The sequence below is a fragment of the Cucurbita pepo genome, chromosome LG06 (assembly GCF_002806865.2).
Source record: "Cucurbita pepo subsp. pepo cultivar mu-cu-16 chromosome LG06, ASM280686v2, whole genome shotgun sequence".
NCBI lineage: Eukaryota > Viridiplantae > Streptophyta > Magnoliopsida > Cucurbitales > Cucurbitaceae > Cucurbita > Cucurbita pepo.
In genome coordinates, this window is record NC_036643.1 from 562,908 (window position 1) to 587,849 (window position 24,942).

Consider the following 24,942-nt stretch of genomic DNA (forward strand, 5'->3'; position numbering starts at 1 on the left):
TTAGAGGGCAGACGTAGCGTACATAAAGATATTCAAAAGTGGGTGTTACATTCCACGAGTAAGGCTGAGAGGAGACGGCTGAGGGGAGACGGCTGAGAGGAGACGGCTGAGGGGAGACGGCTGAGAGGAGACGGCTGAGATTCAAAGTGTATGGAGCAGATTGAAGTTGCTTCGTCACCAATCAATCCCACCATCGTAAAGCTCGCCCTCCTTAACTTTCATCATAAAGTAGTCACCATTATTTAACAAGTCATCAAGAATCCAAGCTTTATCCAACCGCGCGCTTTCATCCAAATGCTTTGCTCTCCCGCTGCTCAAAGCACCTTTGTACGTTCCAAAAATGGGGCCTGTGGGTCACGTTTGCCTAATTAGATCGGTAATATTTCTTAATAGCTAAGTAAAAGTGTCAATTTTTTTATATGATTTAATATATTGTTTTATTATATGATTTAATATAAAAAGATGGTTATTTTATTTTCCGCTCACAGAATTCAATTGCCAACGGAAGTTGGGCAACGGTCAAGAAAGAGGGGTACTTAGGTCATTTCGAAAAATGCACATACAGTAGCTTTATTAACATATCCACGTTACCGGCGCAAACACCTCCACGACTCCGCCATCTTCCACTTCCAATTCTCTTAACGGCGGAGATCATTCACGGCACTTGTCGGGCAGCCCGCTTTTGAAAAAGATAGGGGGCCCACTGAATATTCATTTTACAATATTACCCTTGTCGTCTTCCTCTTCCCTGCTCAGTCATCTATTTAATCTCTCGTTCCTCTGCAACCCATCTCCAACATGTCTGCTTTGAACTCAACAGCCATGGCTTCCACTCTTCTTCGCTCTACTGTCTTCTTCTTCTTCTTTACCTTTCTGCTAGTCACTGACATCGCCTGTAAGTTTCTGGTTTCTTAACTTGTCGTTATCTGTGAATCTTTTATCCACTTTGATCGCTTCAATTTTTCATTCAACAGAAAGGAGATGGAAAATCTGTTCATTAACACGAATCGAAAGAACTGTTCCGGCTTTCGAATTTTTAACTGAACATGCTCTGTTTTGCAGATTCGCAATCGTTCATCGGAATCAACTACGGTCAAGTCGCCGATAACCTTCCTCCACCGTCGTCGACGGCTAAGCTACTTCAATCTACTTCGATCGAGAAAGTTCGACTCTATGGCGCTGATCCGGCCATCATCAAAGCTTTAGCAAACACAGGGATCGGAATTGTGATAGGCGCTGCGAACGGTGACATTCCAGCCCTAGCGTCCGACCCCAATTTTGCTAAAAATTGGGTTAACGCTAATGTTGCCCCCTTCTATCCGGCGAGCAAAATCATTCTCATCACGGTAGGCAACGAGGTGATAACATCCAACGATCAAAATTTAATGAACCAGCTCGTGCCGGCGATTCAGAATCTTCAAAACGCGCTCGATTCGATGTCTCTGGGGAATGATATTAAGATTTCCACTGTCCATTCCATGGCAGTGCTTCGCCAATCGGAGCCGCCGTCGTCCGGGCTCTTCCACCCAGACTATATGAGCGTGTTAAAGGGGCTATTGGAGTTCAACAACGCCACTGGATCGCCATTCACCATTAACCCATATCCATACTTTGCTTACCAGAGCGATCCACGACCGGATACTTTGGCCTTCTGTCTTTTTGAGCCCAACGCCGGCCGGATCGACACGAACACCAATATCAAGTACATGAACATGTTCGACGCTCAGGTGGACGCCATAAGATCTGCATTGAACTCAATGGGTTTCAAGAACGTAGAGATTGTGGTGGCGGAGACCGGTTGGCCGTACAAAGGAGACGGCGACGAGGTGGGCCCAAGTCTGGAAAACGCCAAGGCATTCAACGGGAATCTGATTGCGCACCTTCGTTCCATGGTCGGAACGCCATTGATGCCGGGGAAATCAGTTGATACGTATCTGTTTGCACTGTACGACGAAGATTTGAAGCCTGGGCCTGGTTCTGAGAGAGCTTTCGGATTGTTCAAGCCTGATCTTACAATGGCGTACGACGTTGGTCTTTCGAAAAATGGGCAGAGCACTCCGATTCCATCGGCCCCAGCAAATCCATCAACGAAAGCACCAGCAAGCCCAAAGCCCAAGGCTGGAGGAGGAGGATCATGGTGCGTGCCGAAGGGCGGCGTATCAGACGACCAACTTCAGGCCAATTTGGACTACGCCTGCGGAGGAGGGCTGGATTGCAGCGCCATTCAACCCGCCGGCGCGTGTTTCGAGCCAAACACCTTGGCCTCACACGCCGCGTACGCCATGAACCTGTTCTTCCAAACCGCCGGCGGGGATCCATCAACGTGTGACTTCTCACAGTCCGCCACACTTTCTTCCAACAACCCAAGTGAGAGCCCCATTTCATTTCACTCAATAACCCTAATCGAATCTAAATTCACCATTAACATTAGTCTCTGTTTGTTAATGTTAGGCTACAATGGCTGCAATTATCCTGGAGGAGGGCGCACGTGATGAGAAGGCAGCTCAATGGAAATCACGAAGATCCATATTCGAGTTTCCATCTCCATTAATATGTATACTTCCTGATGGTTTTGAATTTATATATATATATATATATATTATCGTCTTCAAGCTATGGATGCGTGCCGTTGTAAATCATAATTATGCGTAGTTAAATCGGTGATTTTGGCTCTTAATTATTAATTAGACTATTCAATTCAATTATGCGTAATTGAAACCATGGACTTGATATTCAATTCAATAGATAGTTCTGAAAATTGAAACGAAAATCAGTTGAACGTTCCGAATAGTTCGTTAATGTTGTTCGCGGGGAGAGAAATTGGATGTAAAAAGAAAAAAAAAAGAAAAAAGAAAAAACCAAAAATATGACTCCAAAATCGAAGTGGAGAGAGAGAAGAAGGAACAGAGAAATGAGTACAAGAGAGAGGGAGAGAGATCTAGGGCTCTTGATCCCCGTCGCAGTCGCTACAGTTTCTGAAAATGGAGCCTCCAAATCTTCCTCCGTTCCGGCTGTCGCTTCATCTAATCATCACTCCGGCGGCGAGGTCCGTTTTCGCTTCTCCATCTTGATTCTTCGATTGATTAACCTAAACGTTAAATGTATTTGTTCTTTCGATTGATTTCTTACTCTGTAATGCTTGAAATCCATGAGAGTGTTAGATGCTGTGAGTCGACGCCATTATCGAACTAAGGCTTCGATTCATCGATATTTTAGGCCATTGCTAAAGTCATTCGCAGCTGGGCTTCCAAGAAGTTCATGACAGGATGGTAACTCTTCTGCTGTTCTTCAAGATTAATGCATCTTTTTCTTTCTCCTTAGCGTATTAAGGGGCTTTGTTTGCAGTGTAATTCTTATGCCAATTGCTATTACATTCTACATCACGTGGGGCTTCATTCGTTTTGTTGATGGTTTCTTCTCTCCAATATATGCTCACTTAGGGATCAATGTTTTTGGTAAGTTAAGAGCAGAACAACAACAAATTTCGAAGAGATTTTCCGGAGTTGATTTTGAGTAGAAATTTCTGCAGGGCTTGGGTTTATTACCTCCATTACATTCATCTTTCTTGTTGGTATTTTCATGTCATCTTGGCTGGGAGCTTCTGTTCTTACTCTTGGTGAATGGTTCATTAAGAAAATGCCACTCGTAAGCTATATTTACACGGCCTCGAAGCAAATTAGTACTGCAATATCACCAGGTAGAAAACAAAAGCATTGAAAGAACAGCATTTATTTTGGTATTTGACTGATTATCTATCTGATAATTGGCGGCCTCAGATCAAACCTCAAATGCCTTCAAGGAAGTAGCAATTATCAGGCATCCCCGCGGTGGAGAGTATGCTTTTGGATTCATCACTTCTGCCGTTGTTCTTCAGAGCAGAATGGAAGAGGAAGAACTGTATTGTGTTTATGTGCCCACTAATCATCTCTATCTTGGAGACATATTTCTTATGAGTTCCACGGACATCCTCAGGCCTAATCTGTCTGTCCGAGAGGGAATTGGTATGCTCTCTTCTCTTCTCTTCTCTTCTCTTCTCTTCTCTTCTCTTCTCTTCTCTTCTCTTCTCTTCTCTTCTCTTCTCTTGAGATTACACTGTTTAATGATATCATAGAAGAAACCATACGAGTTAAAAAGCTCGTTCGGATCGAGTTTCTAAGTGCTTTTAGGTGAAGAAAATCTTTTAAAGTACTTAGAAAGTCAATCCAAATGGATACTAAACCTTAAGATTGAATTGATCATGGAGTTTGACGTTCCCCTTTTGGGTGCAGAAATTGTGATCTCTGGAGGGATGTCAGTGCCTCAAATACTGACTACAGTGGATGCAAGAGCAATTCCAACAGGTGGAATCGAAAAACTTTGCAAAACCAAAAGTATGGCAGAATGATGATCACAGTGTGCCGTGACATGGAAATTTTGTTATCTTCAAATATGTTTCTAGTTCTCCAAGATTCTTTCTCAAGTCTGATTAGATAGAAAACAATGGAATGTTGTTCAAACTTTCAACTTCATCTATTTAGATCATAATAGTAAATTAGTGTTTTCATTTTTGTTAAATTTATGTAATACCCCAATCCATCGGTAACAATTTATCTACTAATATTGGTGAAAAGCAAGTTAAAGAGATAATAAAATTCATAAGTTTGGATAAAAATTCAAGCTTGTTAATAAATACCTAAAGAAAACTCATAGTTTTACTTTTCAAACAAAAATTTAACGTTTATTAGAATTTAAGATTAAATCGCAATATTTGTCAAAAGGTGTAATTTTTTAATTCATGTTTACTTATTATTTTATAAGTTAATTAATAATTTTGTCAGAAAAAGATCAAAATCCGTTGTCGTCCAGCGGTTAGGATATCTGGCTTTCACCCAGGAGACCCGGGTTCGATTCCCGGCAACGGAATTTTTCTTTTTTTCTTTTTTTCTTTTTCCACATCCGTCCTGCTTCTTCTCTCACTTTTTGTCTTGGTCTTCCTCCTCGTCCTCAACAAGAAACCCTCTCCGCAACATTGTTCTACAGGAACTCCAGATTGGCTAAAACGATGACGACACCATGCCTGTTAACATGTGGTTGGGTTCTTCACTGTTGTTAGGAACGAGACTGGATCGAGTGAAAATGTTCATCACTTTTAATAAATATAATGATGATATTATTCAGTAGAAACATCATATTATGTAAACTGTGCGAATCACTTAAAAATTTGAATAAATTGTGATGAACTGAAACTAATATCGCAAGGGGATGGGGGCAAGAATTAAGAATGAAGAAAAAAACGCTGACTGGTAAACAAGAACTTGAGACACTTGATTTTAATAACTTGATAATATTTTATTTAAACCAAAAATTTGGGCATCTGTTCGTATTTCCATTTCTATTAGTATAGAACTTGTTTTAGGTATCCGCAGTTTTGACACTCTTTTTGAAAGGAAATTATTCAAATTTTAGCGTTTACTCAACCAAAGATTTCTCATAAAAATATTTGGAATTTTGTGTCAACGGTATTAACTTTCATTCGAATTCAAATATGTAAATAGGATTTAGAACAAAAAGTATATATTAAACGTAATTGTTTTGATTGATATTTAATGTAAAATGATACAATTCAGAAGTAATACACTGAAAATTGTACATCGACAATTTTAAAACAAAATTCAATTGAAACGTATAATTTCCAACTGATCGGCGTTCGTCATCGGAATGGATAGAAGCAGCTGCAAGTATCTCGGGAAGCCACCAGCAGGGGAAATATAAATTGGACTTCCAATCTACAAATTCTGACGTCTAAATTGGACTTCCAATCATTTCCACCAAAATCTGCCTGAATTGGCAACCCGACTGAACAAATGCGGTGACGCAACTTGTGTAGCAAGAGATTTTCCGCAGTGGAACCTGCTGATGTCTCTAAAACTTGAACTGAATTCGTCGGATACACTGAACGAGTCAATAAATCAAACCATGAAAAATCCATAGAGAGAATGTGTAGTTAAAAACAAAACATAGGCTCAGAAGAATGCACCAAACTAATCATGACAAGATCATATGTCCAGACATATTTTTGGCAAAACTTCATCATAGCAGAATCATATGGAAACAGAGCAATTTCTCAAACAGCTTTAAGATTGATTACACCTCGGGAACCCATGAAGATGGGCGTTGCAGACAATCAACACGGCATCAATTCAGACCGCCCGTCTGCTATTTCTCTTCATTGGTGATGCAATTCACATATGGATGAGAATGAAATTAAAATGCTGACTGACGCCTAACTAAAATGAGATTATACTAGAACGAAATCGCAATTCATAAGTGAAACAGAGAACAAATACTATAACTACTAAGCGAAAAAACAAGAAAAATCATTGAGCAATCAAATGAATCTAAGTTTTATTCTAAAAAATGGCAAGGCATCAGATAATAAGCGGAGTTATAGTCTACATTTACTTCAGTGTGTAGGATAAGAATTTGTCTACATCATTTGCCTGCCTTTAAAAGAAATAAATCTCCAACAAAACAAAGAAAAACAACGAAAGATAGAAAGCTTTAATGGCATCAGATAATAAGCGGAGTTTGTGTCAGCACAGAATATCAGTATATCAATAAGCGTAAATGAATTATTCATCATATGCCATTGTAACGAGCAGAATATTCACAAAATTAAAGCAAAATGAAATAAAGAAATGGGGCAAATAATGGATAATCATTGTTGCCGATATTTCGGTAGGTCCATTTGACTCCAAGACAAAGATCAAAAATATGAAATGAGCTGGTAAGCCAACCTATCGATATTAGCACCTGTATTATCCCCTTGATATTTCTAAACGATGTCAAGGAGAGGATGAACAGATGCATTCAGATAAATCATGTAGCAGAAAGCAATAGTTCGATCTTAATCTACAATCGAAATCGAAATCGAAACAAACTTGTAGAAATTGAACGCAAACATATCGAATTTTGAAAAGAGCAGAATTAGAAATGAGTAGAAAGAAGTTTGGCTCAAACCCTATCAGATCGGGTATCCGACGTTGAGATACTGAAAATTAGGGTTCAAGATTTCAAAACTCAGTGGGATGAAGGCAACCAAACGAGTATGCGAAGAGACGAAGAAATTGAAATGGGAATTCAGTGTAGACGGCGAACGCGGTGGGTAGAGCCTGGACACTGGTATTGGTATTTATAGCATTCATGGGCATTAGGGTTTGGAGTTCGGCGTGCGAGCCATCTGCGCTTTCCAATTTTCCTCTCATTCATAATACTTCCCTTTTTTTCGACCGACCAATAAATTAAACCGATTTTTTTTTTCATATTTTTATTCTTATGATTTAATAGACTAAATTAATAAAACTGCATCTAAATTTTTTATTTGTTTAAAAATTTTAAAAAATTGAATAATAATTTTAGAATTTCAATAAAAACTTAAAAAATATCTTACTCACACTAATAAAAGAATTAGTACTTTGTTATAATAACAAATATTATGAAACTTTAATAGTTCATTAATATATTTGACTTTTTAGAAAGGTTAAAAAATATTATTACCTTAATACTAGGTTAAAAAAATATCTAACATTTTTAACATTTATAAAAAAACATAATTTTTTTAACTTAAATTGATTATGGACACCTTATAATGGTAAAAATAGTTTTTTTTTTTAAGTTATAAAAAAAATATAAGGTATTAATGAGAATTTAAAAAATGTTCGAGGTATTTTTTAAATATTTTTTAAATTTAAAATGTGTTTTTTAAAATAGTTGAAATTTATTTGAAACAAAATAAAATTTCAAAATTTGACTTTGATTTTTTGAAAACTTAGTTTAAAAAATATGTAATAAAGCAATAGAAATAGAAATAAGGATTGTAAGTATTTTTCAAAAGCAAAAAATGAAAAAACGAAATTATTAAATTATGAAAAAATTTCCAAAGAATCATGAAAAACACTATTTAAAATATTTATAAAATAAATATAATTATTAGAAAAAAAGTGGCAACCCAAATGCTTTTATTTTCCGTGTTTTGATTGGACAAGGGCAAGTTAGGCAGCAGCTTTAAAATGGGAAAAAACGAAAACTTTGTTTTGCATCATCTGGATATCTTGCTTATCTCCTTTCCTTCTAACAATGAAGGCAACTCTGAAGACCAAGTACGACGCAGACAAAAGCGGCGCCGCCTCAACTTTGGCTGTTAACGCCGGCGATGTCAAGCTCCGAGCATCCATCACCGACGCCACAATCATCAACGGCCCTAGTTTAAACGGTCTTTCCCTTGCCGTCGAGAAACCAGGCTTCTTCATAGTCGACTACAATGTTCCCAAAAAGGTGCTACGACTGTTCCATTTATTAGATTCTCGTGGCTGTTTGATGGCTATGAGAATTTCACGAATCGAAACATCTCGGTAGGAGTGGAATTTGCTATTGTCAATCTTACCTATCAGTCTGAACCGTTTGGTTTAATTTACTATAAATTTGGCACTGGAGCTCGCGGAAATTGTATATAATTCTTTTAGGCTGGACCTGAAATTGATTCATTGTACTGCTGAATTTAATCTCTTTTTTTGCTGGAAGCCTGAGTTAGGTTTCTCTAGGATTCATTTTCCCCCTTCGCATCATCAAATTCAATATCTTGCTAACTCGTTTCGTTATTGCATGCTATTGTACAGGATCTTCGCTTTCAGTTTATGAATACTGTCAAGGTAGCGGAGAAGCCTTTGAATTTGACTTACATCCATAGTTGGGCTGATAATAGAACAGTTCTCGACGGGAACCTAGTCCTTGATTCGGCTAACAAGTTCTCTGCTAATCACGCTCTTGGCTCTGGAAATTGTAAATTGAAGTACACCTACGTGCACAAACATGCAACCACTTTTGAACCTTCGTACGATGTTGCAAAGAATTCGTGGGACTTCTCCATTTCAAGGAAGGTTTACGACGACGATGTATTAAAGGCTACGTACCAGACTACAAGCAAAGCACTGGGATTAGAATGGACAAGGAATTTGAAGTCAAGCGGAAATTTCAAGGTATGTAATTTTGTGATTATATTTCTATAGTTTTGAATGCTCGTTAATTGCGCAAATTAAAATCTCTGGATATGATTACTCTCCAAAAAGGAGGAACCTCGTATGATGTTTCAAGTACTTTTTCTGCACAGGAAATTTTCCTATGGATAAACCACTATTGTGGACTTTGGTATAATGTAATTCTATCTGACCATACACGTGAAATGCACATCTTCTGTAGTGTTAAAATGAAATTGAACTCTAGCTGTCTAATCGTGAGATCCCACGTCGATTGGAGAGGGGAACAAAGCATTTTTTATAAGGGTGTGGAAACCTCTCCCTAGCAGACGCGTCTTAAAACTGTGAGGTTGACGGTGATACATAACAAGCTAAAACGGACAATTTTTACTAGCGGTGGGCTTGAGTTGTTACAAATGGTATCAAAGCTAGGGACCGAGCGGTGTGCCAACGAGGACATTAAGCCTCGAATGAGATGGATTGTGAAATCCCACATCAATTGGAGAAGGGAACGAGTGCCAGCGAAGACGTTGGGCCCCGAAAAAGGGTGGATTGTGAGATCCCACATTGTATGGAGAGGGGAACAAAGCATTCTTTATAAGGGTGTGAAAACCTCTCCCTAGCATATGCATTTTAAAATTGTGAGGCTGATGATGATGCGTAACAGGCCAAAGCAGACAGTATTTGCTGGCGGTGGACTTGGACTGTTACACTAGACTAAGCACTTATTTGAAAGAATGTCTGGCTTGGAAGTTCCCATGGGATATACAATCCATGAATTTTTTATATCCCATGAATTTTTTTCATTGAGCTCAGAGTGTAAAACACAAACATCCATTGTTCAGTATACCCAATAATGAAAGTAGAGAGCCCCAGAGGATGATGTATACCCAATAATGGAAGTAGAGAGCCCCAGAGGATGATTCTCGTAGTGCCAATGTTGGGGTGCTCAGAATCTCCCTATGGATTGGTGGGAGTAGGCCTGATACTATGGTTCTTAAGAGAATGGGAGGGAGACTTCCTTGCAAGAGATTGACGACCAGGGAGTTCTATGAGAATCTTGAATTATTCCTTCAAATAGTAATTAGTCTGAACTTTAAATATATGGTTAGCTATTTCATTGGACCTTTAAAAGAAAACGAACCCCTTGGATTGTTTCCTCATCCTGGTTTCAACATATAAATGGGACATGGGGTTTTAAGTAGGAATTACTTGATTTTCTACTCACTTAGCCTCTGATAATCTGATGTTTGATGACATGGTTTTTTGAAAATACATTTTTGTTTGGTCTGTGGTGAGTATTATTTGGAGGTTTTATCATCTTATCTTTGAAAAATCTCCCTCTCCCACGTGAGAGGTTTGAGGAAATTCAAGACATATTATTAGCCTGGGCCATGCACAACTGCAGGATATAAAAACAAACAAACAGGATAGTCACAGTCTTTGAGTTAGGCTCTGCATTTCCAAAATTGTTAACTGTTATTTTGTTTTGAAGTAGTCAATACACTAATAGTCGGGGTCGAGTTTCATGATGCAATTTGTTGTTATGTATTGAGATGAAATGCTTTCTTTTACCATAAATATTTTTCAAGAGTATTAGGTAGTTTTAAACACCAATATATATGTAAACAGTCCAAGCTTACTGCTAGCATATATTGTCCTTTTCGGACTTTCTCCCAAGGTTTTAAAATGCATCTACTAGGGAGATGTTTTCACACCCTTAACAACCAGTGTCCGCGCCAGCACAACGCCCAAAACTTGGCTCTAATACCATTTGTAACAGTCCAAGCTCACCACCAGCCAGTATTGTCCTCTTTGGACTTTCCTTCTGGGCTTCCCCTCAAGGTTTTAAAACGTGTCTATCAGAGAGAGGTTTCCATACCCTTATTAAGGAATGTCGTTCCCCTCTCTAACCAGTGCCAATATATATATCTTGGGAAATGATTGGTGAAAGTGTTTCCAGAGAGTAGTTCACACGCTTTAAGCGTTGGCAATGTACTGACACGGTGCAATTGAGAAGAAGGCAAAATACCTGCAGGCTTGAAGTGGTTGTTCCAGGCTGAGGTTCTGGCATTAGCTATCTTGGAAAGGGCTGTGTAGTTTCAGTGGAACTGGTTTTATCAGTTCATGACTAGATTGTTTATCCTTGGAGGCAATGGGATAAAAATGTAGTTGCTAGCACCTGAATCAGTTCTCTACCATGGTAGTTGATTATTTATCCAGCAAACTGAGTGCGGTAGCAACCTTAGATGCTTCTACTCAATTCAAAAGCTTTTCACTGTTTTGAAATGAAAGGATATTGATAATACAGACTTTGTCGTCAGTTCTTTTTAACCCATCTTTTGTTATGCAGATTGTAGCATCGGTCAACATGGCAGATGAATCCAAAAGGCCAAAAGTAACTGCAGAGTCGACATGGAACTTCGAAGTGTAATTCTTAAATCAATGTTCCCTTTAAATTCCTGTTGTGATTTATAGTGAGCATGGAGTTTTCTACATACATTGATGATTGAATCTGAAAATGTTCTGTGCACTCAAATTTTAAGTACACCTCAATAATCATAAGAAGCTGTTCTTTTGAAGTGACTGCCACATTCATTTTGCTCATGCTCTCATCTTTTAACTGCTCATATCATTTGAGGGAATGAAATTTACAAGGATTAGCAGCAGCTTGAATAAAGAACATAGTAAAAACTTACTCTCTGCTGTTCATTTTCAAGATCCAATAGTGCAGGAGATACTGCAGTGATTTTGCTGGAATGAACAGAACAGTTCCAAGAATTCAACAGTGTTGGTGCTGAGTCTGCTGACAGATATTTTGAGACAAATTATTGAACGTAAATATTGTTTGAATTAACGAGTAAGTTAGATCTATACTTAAATCTTATACAAACGTAGACTTTGATGAATATGGTCAATTTTTTTTACCTAATAAATAAATATTTTAATTAGAAAGATAATTGACGTATTGTTTATCAAACTGTTCTCGAATTGACGATTTTAATATAATTATCTAGATTAACCTCTGTTCCGGTAATGATTTGTCGTTGTGTAGTCATCTTATAGGCAATTAGATTATGTAATCTAATGAAATTTCACATAAAGACTTCTGAAATTGAGATTGGAATCAAACTTAACTTCTAAGGCAAATAATATGCATGCACTAATTATTAAAATTGGAAGAAAATAAACTCATTATAAAAAGTGTCACATGCCAGTTACAGAACTCAGTGGAGGAAATAAAATAACAATTTTGATTATAAAGAAATAAGAAATTTAACCTGCCACATGGTTTCTGAATAATTTAATTAATAATTTCATTGGTTTTAAGCAAAATTAATGAACACTAAATTACTTTTTTTTTTCTTCTTTTATATATATATATATATATATATATATATATAATAAATTATCTAAAAAATATGAAAATACAACCACAAATAAATATTTTAAAATATTAATATAATAAAAAAAAAATGTATCCATTAGTAAATAACACCGATCTGATCTGAAGAGGAAGGAAGATAGGATGAAAATAAAATAAAGAGTAATGTAAGAGTCAATAATTGAGAATAAAAAAAATATAAAAAAGAAAAAAAAACGACTGGGCCGGGCCGAGCTTCGTCTTTCTACATTTATTACCGACAGATCATGAATAGATTCTGTGGAGTCGGAACAGGTAATTTTGGCGGGCTCGCTCGACTTCGTTTGGCATCTCATTAAAAAATAAAAGGGTGCCTTAGCCTTTATGTCTTCACAATTTTTTCGAATTCGCTTTGCCGCCACTACACCCTTCTCTTAGCGGCTCCCGATTTTTCATCCACTGTTCTCAGGTCAGTCCTTCGTCTTGGATTTTTGTTTCCCAATCGATAGTACAGGATGGAGAGCGACGACGATTTCCAGTTACTTTCGTCTCCCGCGGTCGATTCCCCTCTCGTTTCGGGGAGGAAGCTGAAGCGGTTGAAGAAGGCTAGTGTTCTATCGGAGGAGTTGCCGAGGGTCGATGATCAATTTTCGAGTGGAGTGTTGGGGGAATTTTCGAGGATCGATGATCGGTTCGATGATAGCCTTAAGATGCGTGAATTGAGTGCGGCGGAAACTGATGCCGATGATTCTGATAAATTTAACGGCCAAGATCTGGATGATTCCGATGAGCTTCGACAATCGGGATCTGGATCGAGGGATTTGGACGATGGTGGCAACTTGGAACCTAGTCTTGGTCTGGATGATCAGGAAAATGATTCTGGAGCCGAGAAGGGCTTGGAATTTGATGCCGTCGCTGGTATTGATGAAATAGATGAATATCAAAGTCCGAGGATAGGAGAGGAAAGTGGCGATTCCCTGGTAGATGAACTGGTGAAGAAACGGCCAAGTTTGGATTCATTCGAGGACGAGAGAGAAGCAAAGAGGAGGAAATCAAAGAACAAAAGGCTCAAGAGCAGTGGAGAGCCTGAAGATTTCAACGAGACTGCGGTCTCCAAAAGGACTCTTGAGAAGGTATGAGGACCTCCGATGTCCTTAAATGCGATAACATGTGGATATTTCCCCAATTTCTCGGTATTTACTTATTTCATTGCTTATATTTTTCAGGAGAGAAGAGAATACGTTGAACAACTCCGCGCCGAGTCTCAGAGACTCTTGCGAGGTAAATTGTATTACTGATTCTCACAATCGTGTCCTAATTCTTCTTAAAGACGATCGATCTTCAAAATTAAGCTCCAAGCCTAAGCCACACTTCCCCGTCTACATTCTCAAGTTTATTTTTCCTTCTTGTTAGATACCAGAGGGGCAGCATTCAAGCCCATGCCACTTGTTCGGAAACCGATATCCTCAGTGTTGGAGAAGATCCGACAAAGGAAGCTTGAGCTCTCTAGGAAGTGGGCATCCTATTCTTAGTCATACATTTGTACCTAGACTATGAACTTATACAATATTTATTTACGCAGATCTATCAATATTGAGAATGCCATTCTAGACTGCGACGACGATGACAATTATCTGTGCACAGAGGTCGTGATCAAGCATAGGTTGTCTGTAGAAGGGAGGGCGGATTCTGTAGAAAGAGAATGCGAGGATATGGATCAGCATCCTGCTGATTTGGGGAACCGAAAAGGTTCAATGTGTATAGATGAAAGGAGTAATGGGACAAACATGCCCTTCGAGAGGGAAAAGGTTAGATGCATCCACCTCTCCTTGCCGTGCCATTAATAGGTTTAAATTAGTTTATAATTAAAATGTGGCAAATGTACAAAATGATCTTGTGATAACAAGGGCAATTGTTTTTGTAGCTTGCCGTCATTTCGAAATGGAGTTTTATCACATGCTTAGGAGTAACAATTTTCTTGGTGGAAGTATTGGCTAGTTCTGGTTGAGTCATTCTAGTAACTAAGACTTGAAGGAAGTTAACTGACACGAAATTTTCTTACTACCTGACAATTTGACCCAAATAACAAATTTATTTTTTTTGCTTCAATGATTGTCAAGTTTCAAGTGTTTTGAAATTAGAATTTCAATTGTGTTGCTGACTTGATGCAGTTGTTGTCTTTATGAATTACAGGCTACCGACGACGTCACAGAAGCATTTTGGACTCCTATTAATGACACTCAGGTATTTTCATTCAATGAGTTCTGATAATCTATTGTTTTATCTCTATATTTTTTCAGCATAATTACTATGTCTATCATGTTCTAGGAACTCTTTTCTGATTCCCAAACAAGCAATGGAGACGATGTATCAAATGAGATGTCCAAAAATCCTCTGCAAGAAAATTTTACGCCATCTGTATTGGCTATGAATTTAAAGCATGAATCTGCACCTCTTGATGATGAGTTGAACGAGACATCCAGAAGTCATTTGCAAGAAAATTTCACACCATCCGTATTGGCAATGAATTTAAGGCTCGATTCTGCAGCCCTTGATGAGGAGTAAGAATTTTTGGAAATTTTATTACGTGTACTCATTTGATATGTTCATGACTTCCTTTCCTACTCTCTCAATGTTAAACACCGAGAATATCAAGCTGGGCCACTGCTAATTGTTTGATATTGGTTTCAAGAAATCTTAATTTTAGTTGCTTCACATCGCTGGCTGTTTGATCATATAACTTAACTTCTCAAGTACTTTGCTTTTGCAGTTCTGATGAGGAGGATAATGATAAGGAGAATGTAAATCCACATCCACATGGTTTGTCAAACTTGCCTTCATTGGCAAGCGGGGATCCTGTTAAAGCTTTTGTTGATGATGAAGCTGAGGAAGAAGATGACAGTGACCATGATATGCGCTTTCAAGATGAAGATGAAGACGAGTACACTGATTCAGAAGAGCTTCAAGATATGATAGCAACTGCATACGAAGAAAATCCATTAGACAATGAAAAACGCAACGAACTCCATCAGAAGTGGCTTGAACAGGAAGATGCTGCTGGAACAGAAGATCTTTTGCAGAAATTGAAATATGGATCAAAATTTACTACACCAGCTTTGCTGGATGATGTAAATAATGAAGGAGAAAATGATGATTTTGAATTTTGTGAAGCAGCCGCAGAAGATTTACTTCCGTTGAATGTTGCTCGAATGAACATTCGAAAAGTAAAGCAAATGCTTCCTCAAATGTATACAGATAATGATGATCAGTACATGTCCGACGACGAGGAAACAGAAAGGAGGATAGAAAGAGAACGTGTACTTTATAAAGCTGTGAGATTCAAGCTGTTCTTTGATGAACTAAGATTTTTATCTTTTAATCGTTCAACCATATTGCTCACAGGATGATCTAACGATTGGTCTGAAACAGGAGGAAAAATCCACATTTCTGTCGCCTGCTGAGGATGAGAGCACTAGAGAAGTTTTTGGTCTTATTAAGAAGCTGAATGTTGTATCCGATGTAAAGAAGAGACCCAAAGCACAATGTAAGATCTGCAGCACATTCATCATCCCCTCTGAATCTAGCATCCTTTATCTTGCTTAATCCTTATGCATTGTCTCTATTTATGCAGCGTTTTTGGACCCTCCACTAACTGGTGTAGGCAAGAACATAACATCCAAGGTATCTGTGTGCATAATCTCTGAATTCAGAAATGCATTAGCCTATTCAATCCGTTGGTTCTATTGTAAAAAGATAACATCTTCTATAAAGCTAACATAAATTATGCAGTCATCTTTCTTAGGTCGAAGTTCAAATTTATCTCTTTCTTCATCCCGTAAGCACGTTTCATCAATCAACAGTCGTTCTTTCATTTTCGGTCGAGATGATAGCAATAGCAAGAGTGCAATTCCAACGATGGAAGAAACTTCTGATCAGGTCAGCTCTCGTTAAAAATATTGATGCTGGACCATATATATTCATGTTTACTTTTGGATGATTGAGAGGCAAGAGATGACTTCACCTCCTCATAGATCAGTTCAATCCAAACCGATCAAGTGTTCCTTGGTTGATAGTGGGCTGACTAATAACATCAATAACTTGGCTTTGCAGGGCCAGAATGAAAATAAACCTACAAGGATTTCTTCAGCCAAGTTTAGTTACTCCCAAGTGAGACCAAGTGCACAGAACGAAGCTAAACCAGGCAGTTCATTGTTTGATATATTAAGGCAATCGTCCTTGCAATTGCAACGCAAACCATGCACTTTTGGTGAGGAGTCCAGCCAAATGAGTTCTGCATTCGCGTCATTCAAGTTGGAGAAGACACACATGAAGAAGCCAATAAAGACTGAAGGGAGATTTCTAATATAAGGACCCGACATATTTGCCTTTGGATCCGAGTTCAATGCCTTTGTTTACGTTAGTTGTGTTTGAAGTCCGTTCCGTTCAACGTTTCGTTGGGTGGGCACTTTGCCTTTAAATTCCGAGTTAATTGCCCACATATCTGCTAGTAATTAAGGCCTTTGTAAGGCCACACAGGAAACCAATAAGGGACCATTTAGCTCACAATTTTGATAAGTTATAATTTGTTCTAGATTGCGGATTGTCGTGGTCTAAACTTTTTTTTTTAGAGTATAAATTTTATGAATAAAGTGGATTTCCTAACTTAAATTCCTGTAATATGAGATTTTTCTACTTACATTAATAATCCCCTATTTTCTATTTTGCTCCCTTATTTTCTATTTTGCTCTGGATTTGAACCAGCATAGACATATTGCCAACGAATTTATAGTCCGTCCCCAGTCCCCATTAACCGGTCGGGCATCGACCCGGGAAGAATCAATTCCAAGCTTATTGATAATCCATGATCAACTTCCTTTCGTAGTACCCTACCCCCAGGGGAAGTCGAATCCCCGCTGCCTCCTTGAAAGAGAGATGTCCTGAACCACTAGACGATGGGGGCATACTTGCCCGACTGCCATCATACTATGATCATAGTATGAATAGTTTTTTGAAATTGTCAATATAAATATAATCGACTAATATGATGCAATTCGAAGGATTTTTCTGTCTTTCATTATTCCATAGAATTTTTTGATTTGGGATTTATATTTATGAATCGTTCATTCTAATCACTATTACCCATATAATTCTATATAGAAATTCTTTTATTTGAAATTGAATTGCATTTTTTTTTTCTTTATTAAAAAAGAAATAATATACATAAATTTTACAATTTGANATTACATATTGATTTTAACTTCACATTTAACTATTTTTTATTTTAAAATGTGACTATTTGTTACGATTCAAGCCACCTTGATATTATCTATTTTGGGCAGGATATTATCTATTTTGGCCGGCCCATCAAGCCTACCTTAATATTATTATTTTGGCCCGCCCATTACACATTTCCATTAACGTCATGATTTAAAAAATAAGTGAACTATGAAATAGATTTTCATACCCCGAACAAAGGAGAGATTTCAAAACCTTTATTTCAAAACCTTTATGATATTTTGTTTACCTCTCCCACTCATGTGGACATTTGTATGGATGACAACAACCAAGATACTCATAAGTTCGTTTCCTTAAATTTACAAGCCACCATTTGTTTTCTTGCGAGGAGCTATTACTAATAGCATTACTTCAATCAAATCCGTTAGGTTTGGTAAAACGGGGGAGGCCAGCAGCCACCGTATCAAGACATGTACAAATTTAAATTGGAAGATCCATATATAAAAGATTCAAAATTGTCCTTACATTAAAACTTGGTAAAATCAATTTCGAATTGGTTCTTTTCGCAAATAAACGATCCTTTGGACTTACCTGGCAGATTTGGTTTGCAGTGTGGTATGACCCTCCAAAGCCATAAACAGTGCTTCATTTCATCTTTTCCTGTTTCCTTTTCTTAGTGAGGAGAAGTTAAATATTTTGATACATTGGCTTCGTAACTCTTCGTATCCCTCTCTCTCGCTCTCTCTTTCTTTTCTTTTTTTTTTTCACCGATGACAGACAAATAACCCTCGCTGCTAAAAAGAATAACAATTTTCAAACTCTTCAAAAAAGAAAAAGAAACAATAAAAAAAACTAAAGTAGCCTCAAAATTATGGTAACAAGATGAAGGTTTCTAAGATAATACAAAATCACTGGATTGGGAATCGGTAACAGCACATTGGTCAGACGGGAAGGGAGACCCCTTTATTTGCCATGCTATCAAAGATATCGTTCAGCGCTTGACAAAGACCAACAATCTACACAGACCAAACAAAACAAATAATTACACGGTACATCAAGACCAAAAATGAAAATAATAATTAGACATTTTTCCTTCCTTCTCTCTTCTCTCTTTTAATTTTTAAAAAACATTTAGTCATTGTCATAAATGCAGATATCTAAAATTTTCCATAACATGTGCCGCGCAATTTAAGTGAACCTGCTTTACTCTTTCAAATTTTGAAACGAGCAACAAATAAATAGAAATGAAATCCAGAGAAAATACCTGTTGATCCCATTGCTGCAGCTCTTCAATATCGTCCTCGAAATGGATAATAGCTTCAACCTGATAGCAGTTTCATAGCTAAATATAATATGTGCAAACAGTTCTGAAAGCTAATTAAAATAGATAATCCATTTTTTTTCCAATAATTCTTTCATTTGGGGGGAATCGAGAAGCGAAGATAAAAACCTGGTCAATTGATCCCCGCATTCTGTCCTCATAGATCATTCTGGATGCTATCTTCTCAGCCTAAAAACAAAGTCAAATTTAGCAAGCAAAATGAACTTGATAAGCAAATTGAGTATCTGCTTGCAAGCCAGAAGTAGAAGATATCAAATAAGTTCATTTTTGTGAGCTCTTTAGCTTGAATCTGTTAAGGTATCCCAATTGTTGGAAAGACTTCCGGAAGGGTGAGATTTTTAAGTTGTTAGCAGCTTTTTATGTGAAAAAACTCCAGACGCAAACAGCCATACTGCCGAATAATTTACGAAGCTTTATCATGAAAGAAAAGGTAAGCAAATTGTGTTAATGAAACTTGTACATGCCTGATTCCCAGAAAATCTTCAGCTTTCACGCCAGATATATTCTAGACCTATTAGTTCCACCGACACTGCCAATATTTATAAAATCCTTGCTAGAATTTGTGGATAGACCTAAAAGATCAAGGTCCTACATGTAACTATTTTGGAGAGCCAACCTGGCCTGCCTCTAGAGGGGGTAAACAACATTTTGAGACCTATCCTTGAAACGAGGTAGTTGATGAGGGGGGTAAAGTCATATGATATGGTTGATTGGTCCTTCGTATGGCTTTGAATGCAAAGAAATTTGGTTGCAAATAGAGGTACCATCAAGGGCACAACCCCAGTATCTCTTATTTAGTAATTATTAATGAAAAAGCAAGAGGGAGGATTGTAATTTCCTGAGGCCTATATGATATTGATAACCTACTTCTTTGTGTTAGTCACTGATGTTCGAGTAGAAGATCACACTGGAAGGTAGTTGGAGTCCAGATCCAGATCATTGGAATTTCTTTTATCGGCAGGGATAATTTGCACGCATATCAACTTAATTTTCAAATTAAAACTTGTTTTGAATAATGAATATTTTCTAGCAAATTTCAGGCCAGGGAAAGTAACTTTATATTAACAACAATTTTATTGATTCGGTGAAAAGTAAAATCAAGACAAGTAAAGAACAGTACACTACTACACGTTCACAAGTTTCAATTGCAGCTAATTATAAAGGGACTACACTTATAAAAAGAACTAGAAATACACACGAACAAGAGCCATGATACAAAGCTAAAGCTAAGACCTTCCCGTTTAAAAGAGTTTTCCTTATTCTCTTAAACATGGTTAGCTGGGACCTTTTAAAAGAGTAATATTTTTTCTCTTTCTTTCTTTCGTTTCTAATTAATAGAGAGGTTCGGCAGGTTAATGTGATAGGATCCATTCTCTCTCCCCGTTTATGTTAAAAAATCAGTAATTTAAGGATCATTTTTACCCAAACAGACAACAAGAAACTAATTGCATGTCTTAATTTAAACATACTGTAAGAAGCGAATCTAAAATCATTAGCAAAAAGTAGACGAAGTTCTGCCGAAGTATTAAGAACAATAAAATGGCACACACCTTATGAGGAGGAATACCCAACAAAGTGCCTAACTCTTCGAAGCTGCGACAGGAATAACCAAAAACAATAGTAAAACGAGAAAAAAGGAATAAAGGAGAACGAGATGACAAACTACACATATTTAACCTTATATTTGTGTAGAGTTTGCTTGCACTGAGAAGATTATGCTCAATCATAGCACGATCCAACACAGTAAAATTATCTGGCAGAAGGGCTTGCTGTTGAAGTAATGTAAAGGAAAATTTCTTAAAAAATGATTCAATGCAGAATCAAGAAAGAGGTAAAGAGCAAAAACAATAACCTGGTGAGGCTTTAGCTCTTCAGCAAATGCATCAATTTCAGGCTTTCTCAAAATTCTCTCCAAGTAAACCTAATAGTTAAATTTTACCCTGATTAATGTCATTGAACTGAACAGTCTTGAACGTAGAGAGAGAGAGGGAGAGAGAGAAAGGGAACCTTTTGCAGTATTGGATAGATTTTTAACTTTGAGCAACGCTCATCCTAAACCAAAAGGTCAATGCTTAGAAAGTGCATATTAAAAAAATCACTCCCCTCCAAAATGATATATAAGTTCCATTTTTTTAAAGAAGATTTTTACTTTGTATAATGTGGCAAGAACTCGGGATCGCTGTGGACCAGCAGCAGCCAATATTGTGCATGTCACTGCAGCAGATAAAGCTTGTTCCAATGCTTCTTCGTTGATTTCTCTGAGAAAAAAACAGATAAAGTAACTAACATCCGCCTTTATAATGACTATACTAAAACAAGAAAGGCCGAAGGAAAGTATTAACTAAGCAATATCTTTTAAACACACCATGATTTCCTTCAAAGAAAAAAAAAAAAAAAAAAAAACNAAAAAGCATTAAGTTTTCTAAATTCAACTGTAGTATACAAATCATAGGATTGTGTTGGAACTCAGTTCTTTTTTCTCTTTTCTTTTTCTTTTTTGGTGGTTAGTAACCAAGCTTTCAAGGACATACAAAAAGCAACAAAGAGCCCTCAACTACCTACAAAAACGAGATCAAATCCAAAAGAATGATGCTAAGTTAATAGTTACAAAAAGTCCAACAAACAGATGCCCATAATGAGGCACTAAACCTCACTTCCTCCCAAACCTCGTCAAAAGATTGCTCCATCCCTCTAAAAATTCTACTGTTTCTCTCACTCCAGACTACCCACAAGATAGCGAAACAACAAGTCTGCCACCAAATACTGCCCTAATCATGAAACAACGATCTCCTTGACCAAAAACCAATATATATTAAAAGTATGTGGGAACAAAACTTCCTTTTCCAATGAAGGCACAGAATTGTTTAGTAGATTGAGTAAAATAATTTTGCAGAATTGATATTAAAAAAAAAAAAAAAAAAGAACTAGCTTTCGTCCATGCATGTGCAAGTCTCTAAAATTTTGAGCTTATAGATCCGCCTAGACACTATGAAGCCAGAGAAATTAAACTCAAGAGAGATCTTCATAATATAATTGTAGAAAATAGTTGAAGGCATAAGGCTTAGAAGGGTGAAATATTAAAGGAAAATCAACAAAAGACTATTTGCATAATACATTTATGAAAATTTCAGACTGAAAAGGCCCACAAAATTGGTCGACACTCACTGCTATTGCATATTATAATTATATCAGTGTCAGCTTAATTTTGCAGTTCAACTATAAACTTGAAAGGAACGGGGAAAAAACGAAAATCTATGAGTCATATCAAGACATGAATATTGTACAATAAAACAAATGTCTTCATGTCAAAACTAGCCAATTTCCTATTTTGTAATTATTTACGAAATGAGACAGAAATGTATATGCTTATTATTTAAAGTTGAGCAATTCCTGCAGTAAATGAAAAGTGCAAAAAAGAATGTCAAGAATGCTGGAAATTTGATGCATACGAACTGGAAGACCTGTAAAAATAAAGGAACTTTCAAAGGCGTGCAAATGCTTTAAGGTCAGTGTCCTAAAACAAGTATATCACTCGAACAACGGTTGCTTGACAAAGCTAGAAACCACTTCTATTCTATGAAAAGAATGTTCAACTTTACATACTCATCTCCTATTTGTCTCTTTTCAATTTGAGATATATCATAATAACGCAGTGCTGCTTCCAAGAACTTCCTTTTCAAGTCTAAGATCCTAGCATAGCAAACCTGCGACAACGGTGGGGATTAAAAGACAGAAGAAAAACCATATGGCCATCCTTAAGTTATTGTCAGGATTAAAAGACAGAAGAAAAACCATATGGCCATCCTTAAGTTATTGTCATCAACAACCGAAAGCTTTCCTAACCTTGTATTGTAAATTAAGGACTTCGTGCTGACTATTGCTAACCAAGAATGATGCTTTATTGATAAAAGCCTCAGCATTAACAGCATCATCATCCTGTTGAAGAAATTGAGCATGACTGAGTGCTCAAGTACCAAAGACTAAATAAACTTCATTGCCCGCGTAAGTATAAACATTAAACAATTAATTCTTGTCAAGCGCCTCCAATGCAATTAAAAATTGCTGTATGATTATATTATATCATGCATAGTCAAGATGACCAAGTTGGTCTAGGGCACCGGTTTAAGGATTTTATCATGCATACAATGCAATCTGAAACCACTTTCCTCCATCATACAGAGCTCAACGTAATGCTTTTACATGACCTCATAGCAAATTGCCACTACTAAAATATAGCCCTTTGTTATAAATACCGTTGTAGGAATTAAATTAAAACTACAGAATTATACTGTACCTCAAGGTATAAACGAGCAATTTGAACACATTTTGACAATCTGTATGACTCGTCGATCACTCTGACAAAGACCATAAAAAGGTAACTACAGTAAGAGTCCAAAATTTATATAATTGTACTTTCACGGAAGAGGTTGAAAGGAAAATGGGTATTATACCTCATTCCAGAGTCTAGATCGATGCCACTGAGCATCTGAGCAGCTTTTGACCATTGCTGCTCTGATTCATACAATTCAGCAAGCTTCTCTCGAATAATCAACACCTGCAGCTCACGGGAGACAAATTATTTCCTTCCTCTACGGACCATGCAAGTCGAGATCCATGAACAACATAAGTAGTTAAAACTGAAGCCCCTAGCCACACTCAGAACATTGTGAGAAGAGAACAGAGGAACTGATATTAAAATAAAAATCATATTTACTATGAATAATTGATATTGATCATTTCAAGATAACAACACACTCAAAATATACCTCTTACTGATTTTTATGTCCTTGTATGAAGGACGCTGCCAAGAGACTTACTATACATTACATAATCTTCTGCACACTCAACATTAAATGTACTCTAGCATACTGGATGTGCACTGACTATGCTTTGAACATGAATCCGAAAGCTACGATACCTCTCCATTTTTACACACTCAATTCCAATATAAACCCAAAAACACTCATGGACCTATTTCTTACTGGGAATCAAAGGTAACATAACAGAAGTATATACTCCATTTAGATGTGTAATTAGACGGATGGCAAGGCCAGGCTCCCGTCTCAATTCAGTCAGAAGTGACATTGGTTATTGGTTATCATTACCTAATTGAGAAACATCATTCCTACGGATTATGAAAGAATAACGCCAGAACCAAACCTGCTCCTCGAAAGAGACAACGCGCGGCTGAATCTGTGCGAGGATGTAATGGGCGATATCTTTCTGAGTCTCACCCTCCAATTTCCCCAACTCTTGCGCAAGAGTTTGCAAGAGCTGCCGCGAAACCACAAGCGGAACTTCGTCAGATAGTGCTGCATATCAAGAGTCGTCAGATGATTAGCCCTAACTTCGTACTAAATTGAAGATGAACAAGTTGGGAGAAAACTTCAACGTATTAAAAAAAGGCAGCTAACTGTGATCGATAAACTTCTTGGCTTGGACTGAATCGTTTGACGACAAAACATTATACAGAATGTTCTTATACTGTTCGATCTTCTGCCTCTGGTCTGAGATAGCAGAGGCGCTCGCAAAGGCGCTCTCCATGGCAATTCACTGACACCTTCTGTGATCAAGCCCCGGCTTCCCTTCGGCTACGAAAGTGGAAACCCTAGGTCACGGAAAAACCCTCTCCGCCACAGCTCAATCCCGCGCCCTGCAATGGAGGGAACTTCTTCTATTTTCCGATTCTAGATCGGAAGTATTCCCTACAGCAAGAGGGAGGAACAGCTTGATCATCCACTAATTGGAGAGCGACACGTAGATGTAATGGCTATTTCGTAATTTCATAATTTCGTAATTTTTTTATTGGAACGATTCTTCGATCGACATCGACGATTTTCTTTTCGACCGACTTTCCGAATTATATATTACATTCTTACTTAAAATAAAAATTAATTTTTTTGTCTCATCCATCCAACTTTATTCATTTTGATTCTCAATACTCTTAAAATATTTATTACTTTTAAAAAAACTTTTTAAATATATATTAT

At 37.3% G+C, this 24,942-nt stretch overlaps 5 protein-coding genes and 3 non-coding genes across 8 annotated transcripts; 5 read left to right on the forward strand and 3 right to left on the reverse strand.

Moving 5' to 3' along the window:
* Positions 1–546: 546 nt before the first annotated feature.
* LOC111797140 (glucan endo-1,3-beta-glucosidase 7-like) lies at positions 547–2,616 on the forward strand. The gene is made up of 3 exons (XM_023680060.1): positions 547–895; positions 1,063–2,367; positions 2,452–2,616. Exons 1-3 carry the CDS (start codon positions 799–801, stop codon positions 2,490–2,492), a joined length of 1,443 nt encoding a protein of 480 aa, XP_023535828.1. The 5' UTR covers positions 547–798; the 3' UTR covers positions 2,493–2,616.
* A 133-nt stretch (positions 2,617–2,749) lies between these two features.
* LOC111797141 (protein LIKE COV 1-like) lies at positions 2,750–4,550 on the forward strand. Its single transcript, XM_023680061.1, has 6 exons — positions 2,750–3,046; positions 3,217–3,269; positions 3,346–3,455; positions 3,530–3,697; positions 3,777–4,001; positions 4,269–4,550. The coding sequence occupies exons 1-6, from the start codon at positions 2,867–2,869 to the stop codon at positions 4,382–4,384; spliced, it is 852 nt and encodes a 283-aa protein (XP_023535829.1). The 5' UTR covers positions 2,750–2,866; the 3' UTR covers positions 4,385–4,550.
* Positions 4,551–4,830: 280 nt separating this feature from the next.
* Positions 4,831–4,902, forward strand: TRNAE-UUC. The gene has a single exon. It is a non-coding gene; the product is annotated as a tRNA-Glu (tRNA).
* A 1,498-nt stretch (positions 4,903–6,400) lies between these two features.
* LOC111797778 lies at positions 6,401–6,483 on the reverse strand. The gene has a single exon (XR_002815604.1). It is a non-coding gene; the product is annotated as a small nucleolar RNA R16 (small nucleolar RNA).
* Positions 6,484–6,542: 59 nt separating this feature from the next.
* On the reverse strand, positions 6,543–6,630 carry LOC111797779. Its single transcript, XR_002815605.1, has one exon. It is a non-coding gene; the product is annotated as a small nucleolar RNA R16 (small nucleolar RNA).
* Positions 6,631–8,056: 1,426 nt separating this feature from the next.
* Positions 8,057–11,601, forward strand: LOC111796559 (outer envelope pore protein 24B, chloroplastic-like). Its single transcript, XM_023679232.1, has 3 exons — positions 8,057–8,313; positions 8,655–9,014; positions 11,365–11,601. Exons 1-3 carry the CDS (start codon positions 8,116–8,118, stop codon positions 11,443–11,445), a joined length of 639 nt encoding a protein of 212 aa, XP_023535000.1. The 5' UTR covers positions 8,057–8,115; the 3' UTR covers positions 11,446–11,601.
* A 1,154-nt stretch (positions 11,602–12,755) lies between these two features.
* Positions 12,756–17,052, forward strand: LOC111797624. Its single transcript, XM_023680682.1, has 11 exons — positions 12,756–13,508; positions 13,602–13,656; positions 13,789–13,888; positions 13,958–14,183; positions 14,569–14,619; positions 14,704–14,936; positions 15,146–15,707; positions 15,805–15,919; positions 16,007–16,056; positions 16,165–16,311; positions 16,486–17,052. Exons 1-11 carry the CDS (start codon positions 12,891–12,893, stop codon positions 16,741–16,743), a joined length of 2,415 nt encoding a protein of 804 aa, XP_023536450.1. The 5' UTR covers positions 12,756–12,890; the 3' UTR covers positions 16,744–17,052.
* Positions 17,053–18,228: 1,176 nt separating this feature from the next.
* On the reverse strand, positions 18,229–24,652 carry LOC111797234 (COP9 signalosome complex subunit 4). Its single transcript, XM_023680185.1, has 14 exons — positions 24,367–24,652; positions 24,113–24,264; positions 23,404–23,507; positions 23,247–23,307; positions 22,796–22,888; positions 22,556–22,656; positions 21,102–21,210; positions 20,960–21,004; positions 20,805–20,873; positions 20,630–20,721; positions 20,503–20,545; positions 19,061–19,120; positions 18,875–18,934; positions 18,229–18,626 (listed from the first exon to the last, which is right to left on the reverse strand). Exons 1-14 carry the CDS (start codon positions 24,494–24,496, stop codon positions 18,552–18,554), a joined length of 1,194 nt encoding a protein of 397 aa, XP_023535953.1. The 5' UTR covers positions 24,497–24,652; the 3' UTR covers positions 18,229–18,551.
* Positions 24,653–24,942: the final 290 nt, after the last annotated feature.

Bases quoted from the DNA above. Each gene is read 5' to 3' on its own strand.
- LOC111797140 (XM_023680060.1), top strand. From the start codon at position 799: ATGTCTGCTTTGAACTCAACAGCCATGGCTTCCACTCTTCTTCGCTCT. The intron at 896-1,062 runs GTAAGTTTCTGG...TCTGTTTTGCAG, and splicing joins GCTAGTCACTGACATCGCCT to ATTCGCAATCGTTCATCGGA. The intron at 2,368-2,451 runs GTGAGAGCCCCA...TGTTAATGTTAG, and splicing joins ACTTTCTTCCAACAACCCAA to GCTACAATGGCTGCAATTAT.
- LOC111797141 (XM_023680061.1), top strand. From the start codon at position 2,867: ATGACTCCAAAATCGAAGTGGAGAGAGAGAAGAAGGAACAGAGAAATG. The intron at 3,270-3,345 runs GTAACTCTTCTG...CTTTGTTTGCAG, and splicing joins AAGAAGTTCATGACAGGATG to TGTAATTCTTATGCCAATTG. The intron at 3,456-3,529 runs GTAAGTTAAGAG...AAATTTCTGCAG, and splicing joins CTTAGGGATCAATGTTTTTG to GGCTTGGGTTTATTACCTCC.
- LOC111796559 (XM_023679232.1), top strand. From the start codon at position 8,116: ATGAAGGCAACTCTGAAGACCAAGTACGACGCAGACAAAAGCGGCGCC. The intron at 8,314-8,654 runs GTGCTACGACTG...GCTATTGTACAG, and splicing joins ACTACAATGTTCCCAAAAAG to GATCTTCGCTTTCAGTTTAT. The intron at 9,015-11,364 runs GTATGTAATTTT...TTTGTTATGCAG, and splicing joins AGTCAAGCGGAAATTTCAAG to ATTGTAGCATCGGTCAACAT.
- LOC111797624 (XM_023680682.1), top strand. From the start codon at position 12,891: ATGGAGAGCGACGACGATTTCCAGTTACTTTCGTCTCCCGCGGTCGAT. The intron at 14,937-15,145 runs GTAAGAATTTTT...TTGCTTTTGCAG, and splicing joins TCTGCAGCCCTTGATGAGGA to TTCTGATGAGGAGGATAATG. The intron at 16,057-16,164 runs GTATCTGTGTGC...TAAATTATGCAG, and splicing joins GCAAGAACATAACATCCAAG to TCATCTTTCTTAGGTCGAAG.
- LOC111797234 (XM_023680185.1), bottom strand. From the start codon at position 24,496: ATGGAGAGCGCCTTTGCGAGCGCCTCTGCTATCTCAGACCAGAGGCAG. The intron at 22,889-23,246 runs GTACAGTATAAT...TTTCTTCAACAG, and splicing joins TTGCTCGTTTATACCTTGAG to GATGATGATGCTGTTAATGC. The intron at 18,627-18,874 runs GTATTTTCTCTG...TGGTCTGTGTAG, and splicing joins TGCAGCAATGGGATCAACAG to ATTGTTGGTCTTTGTCAAGC.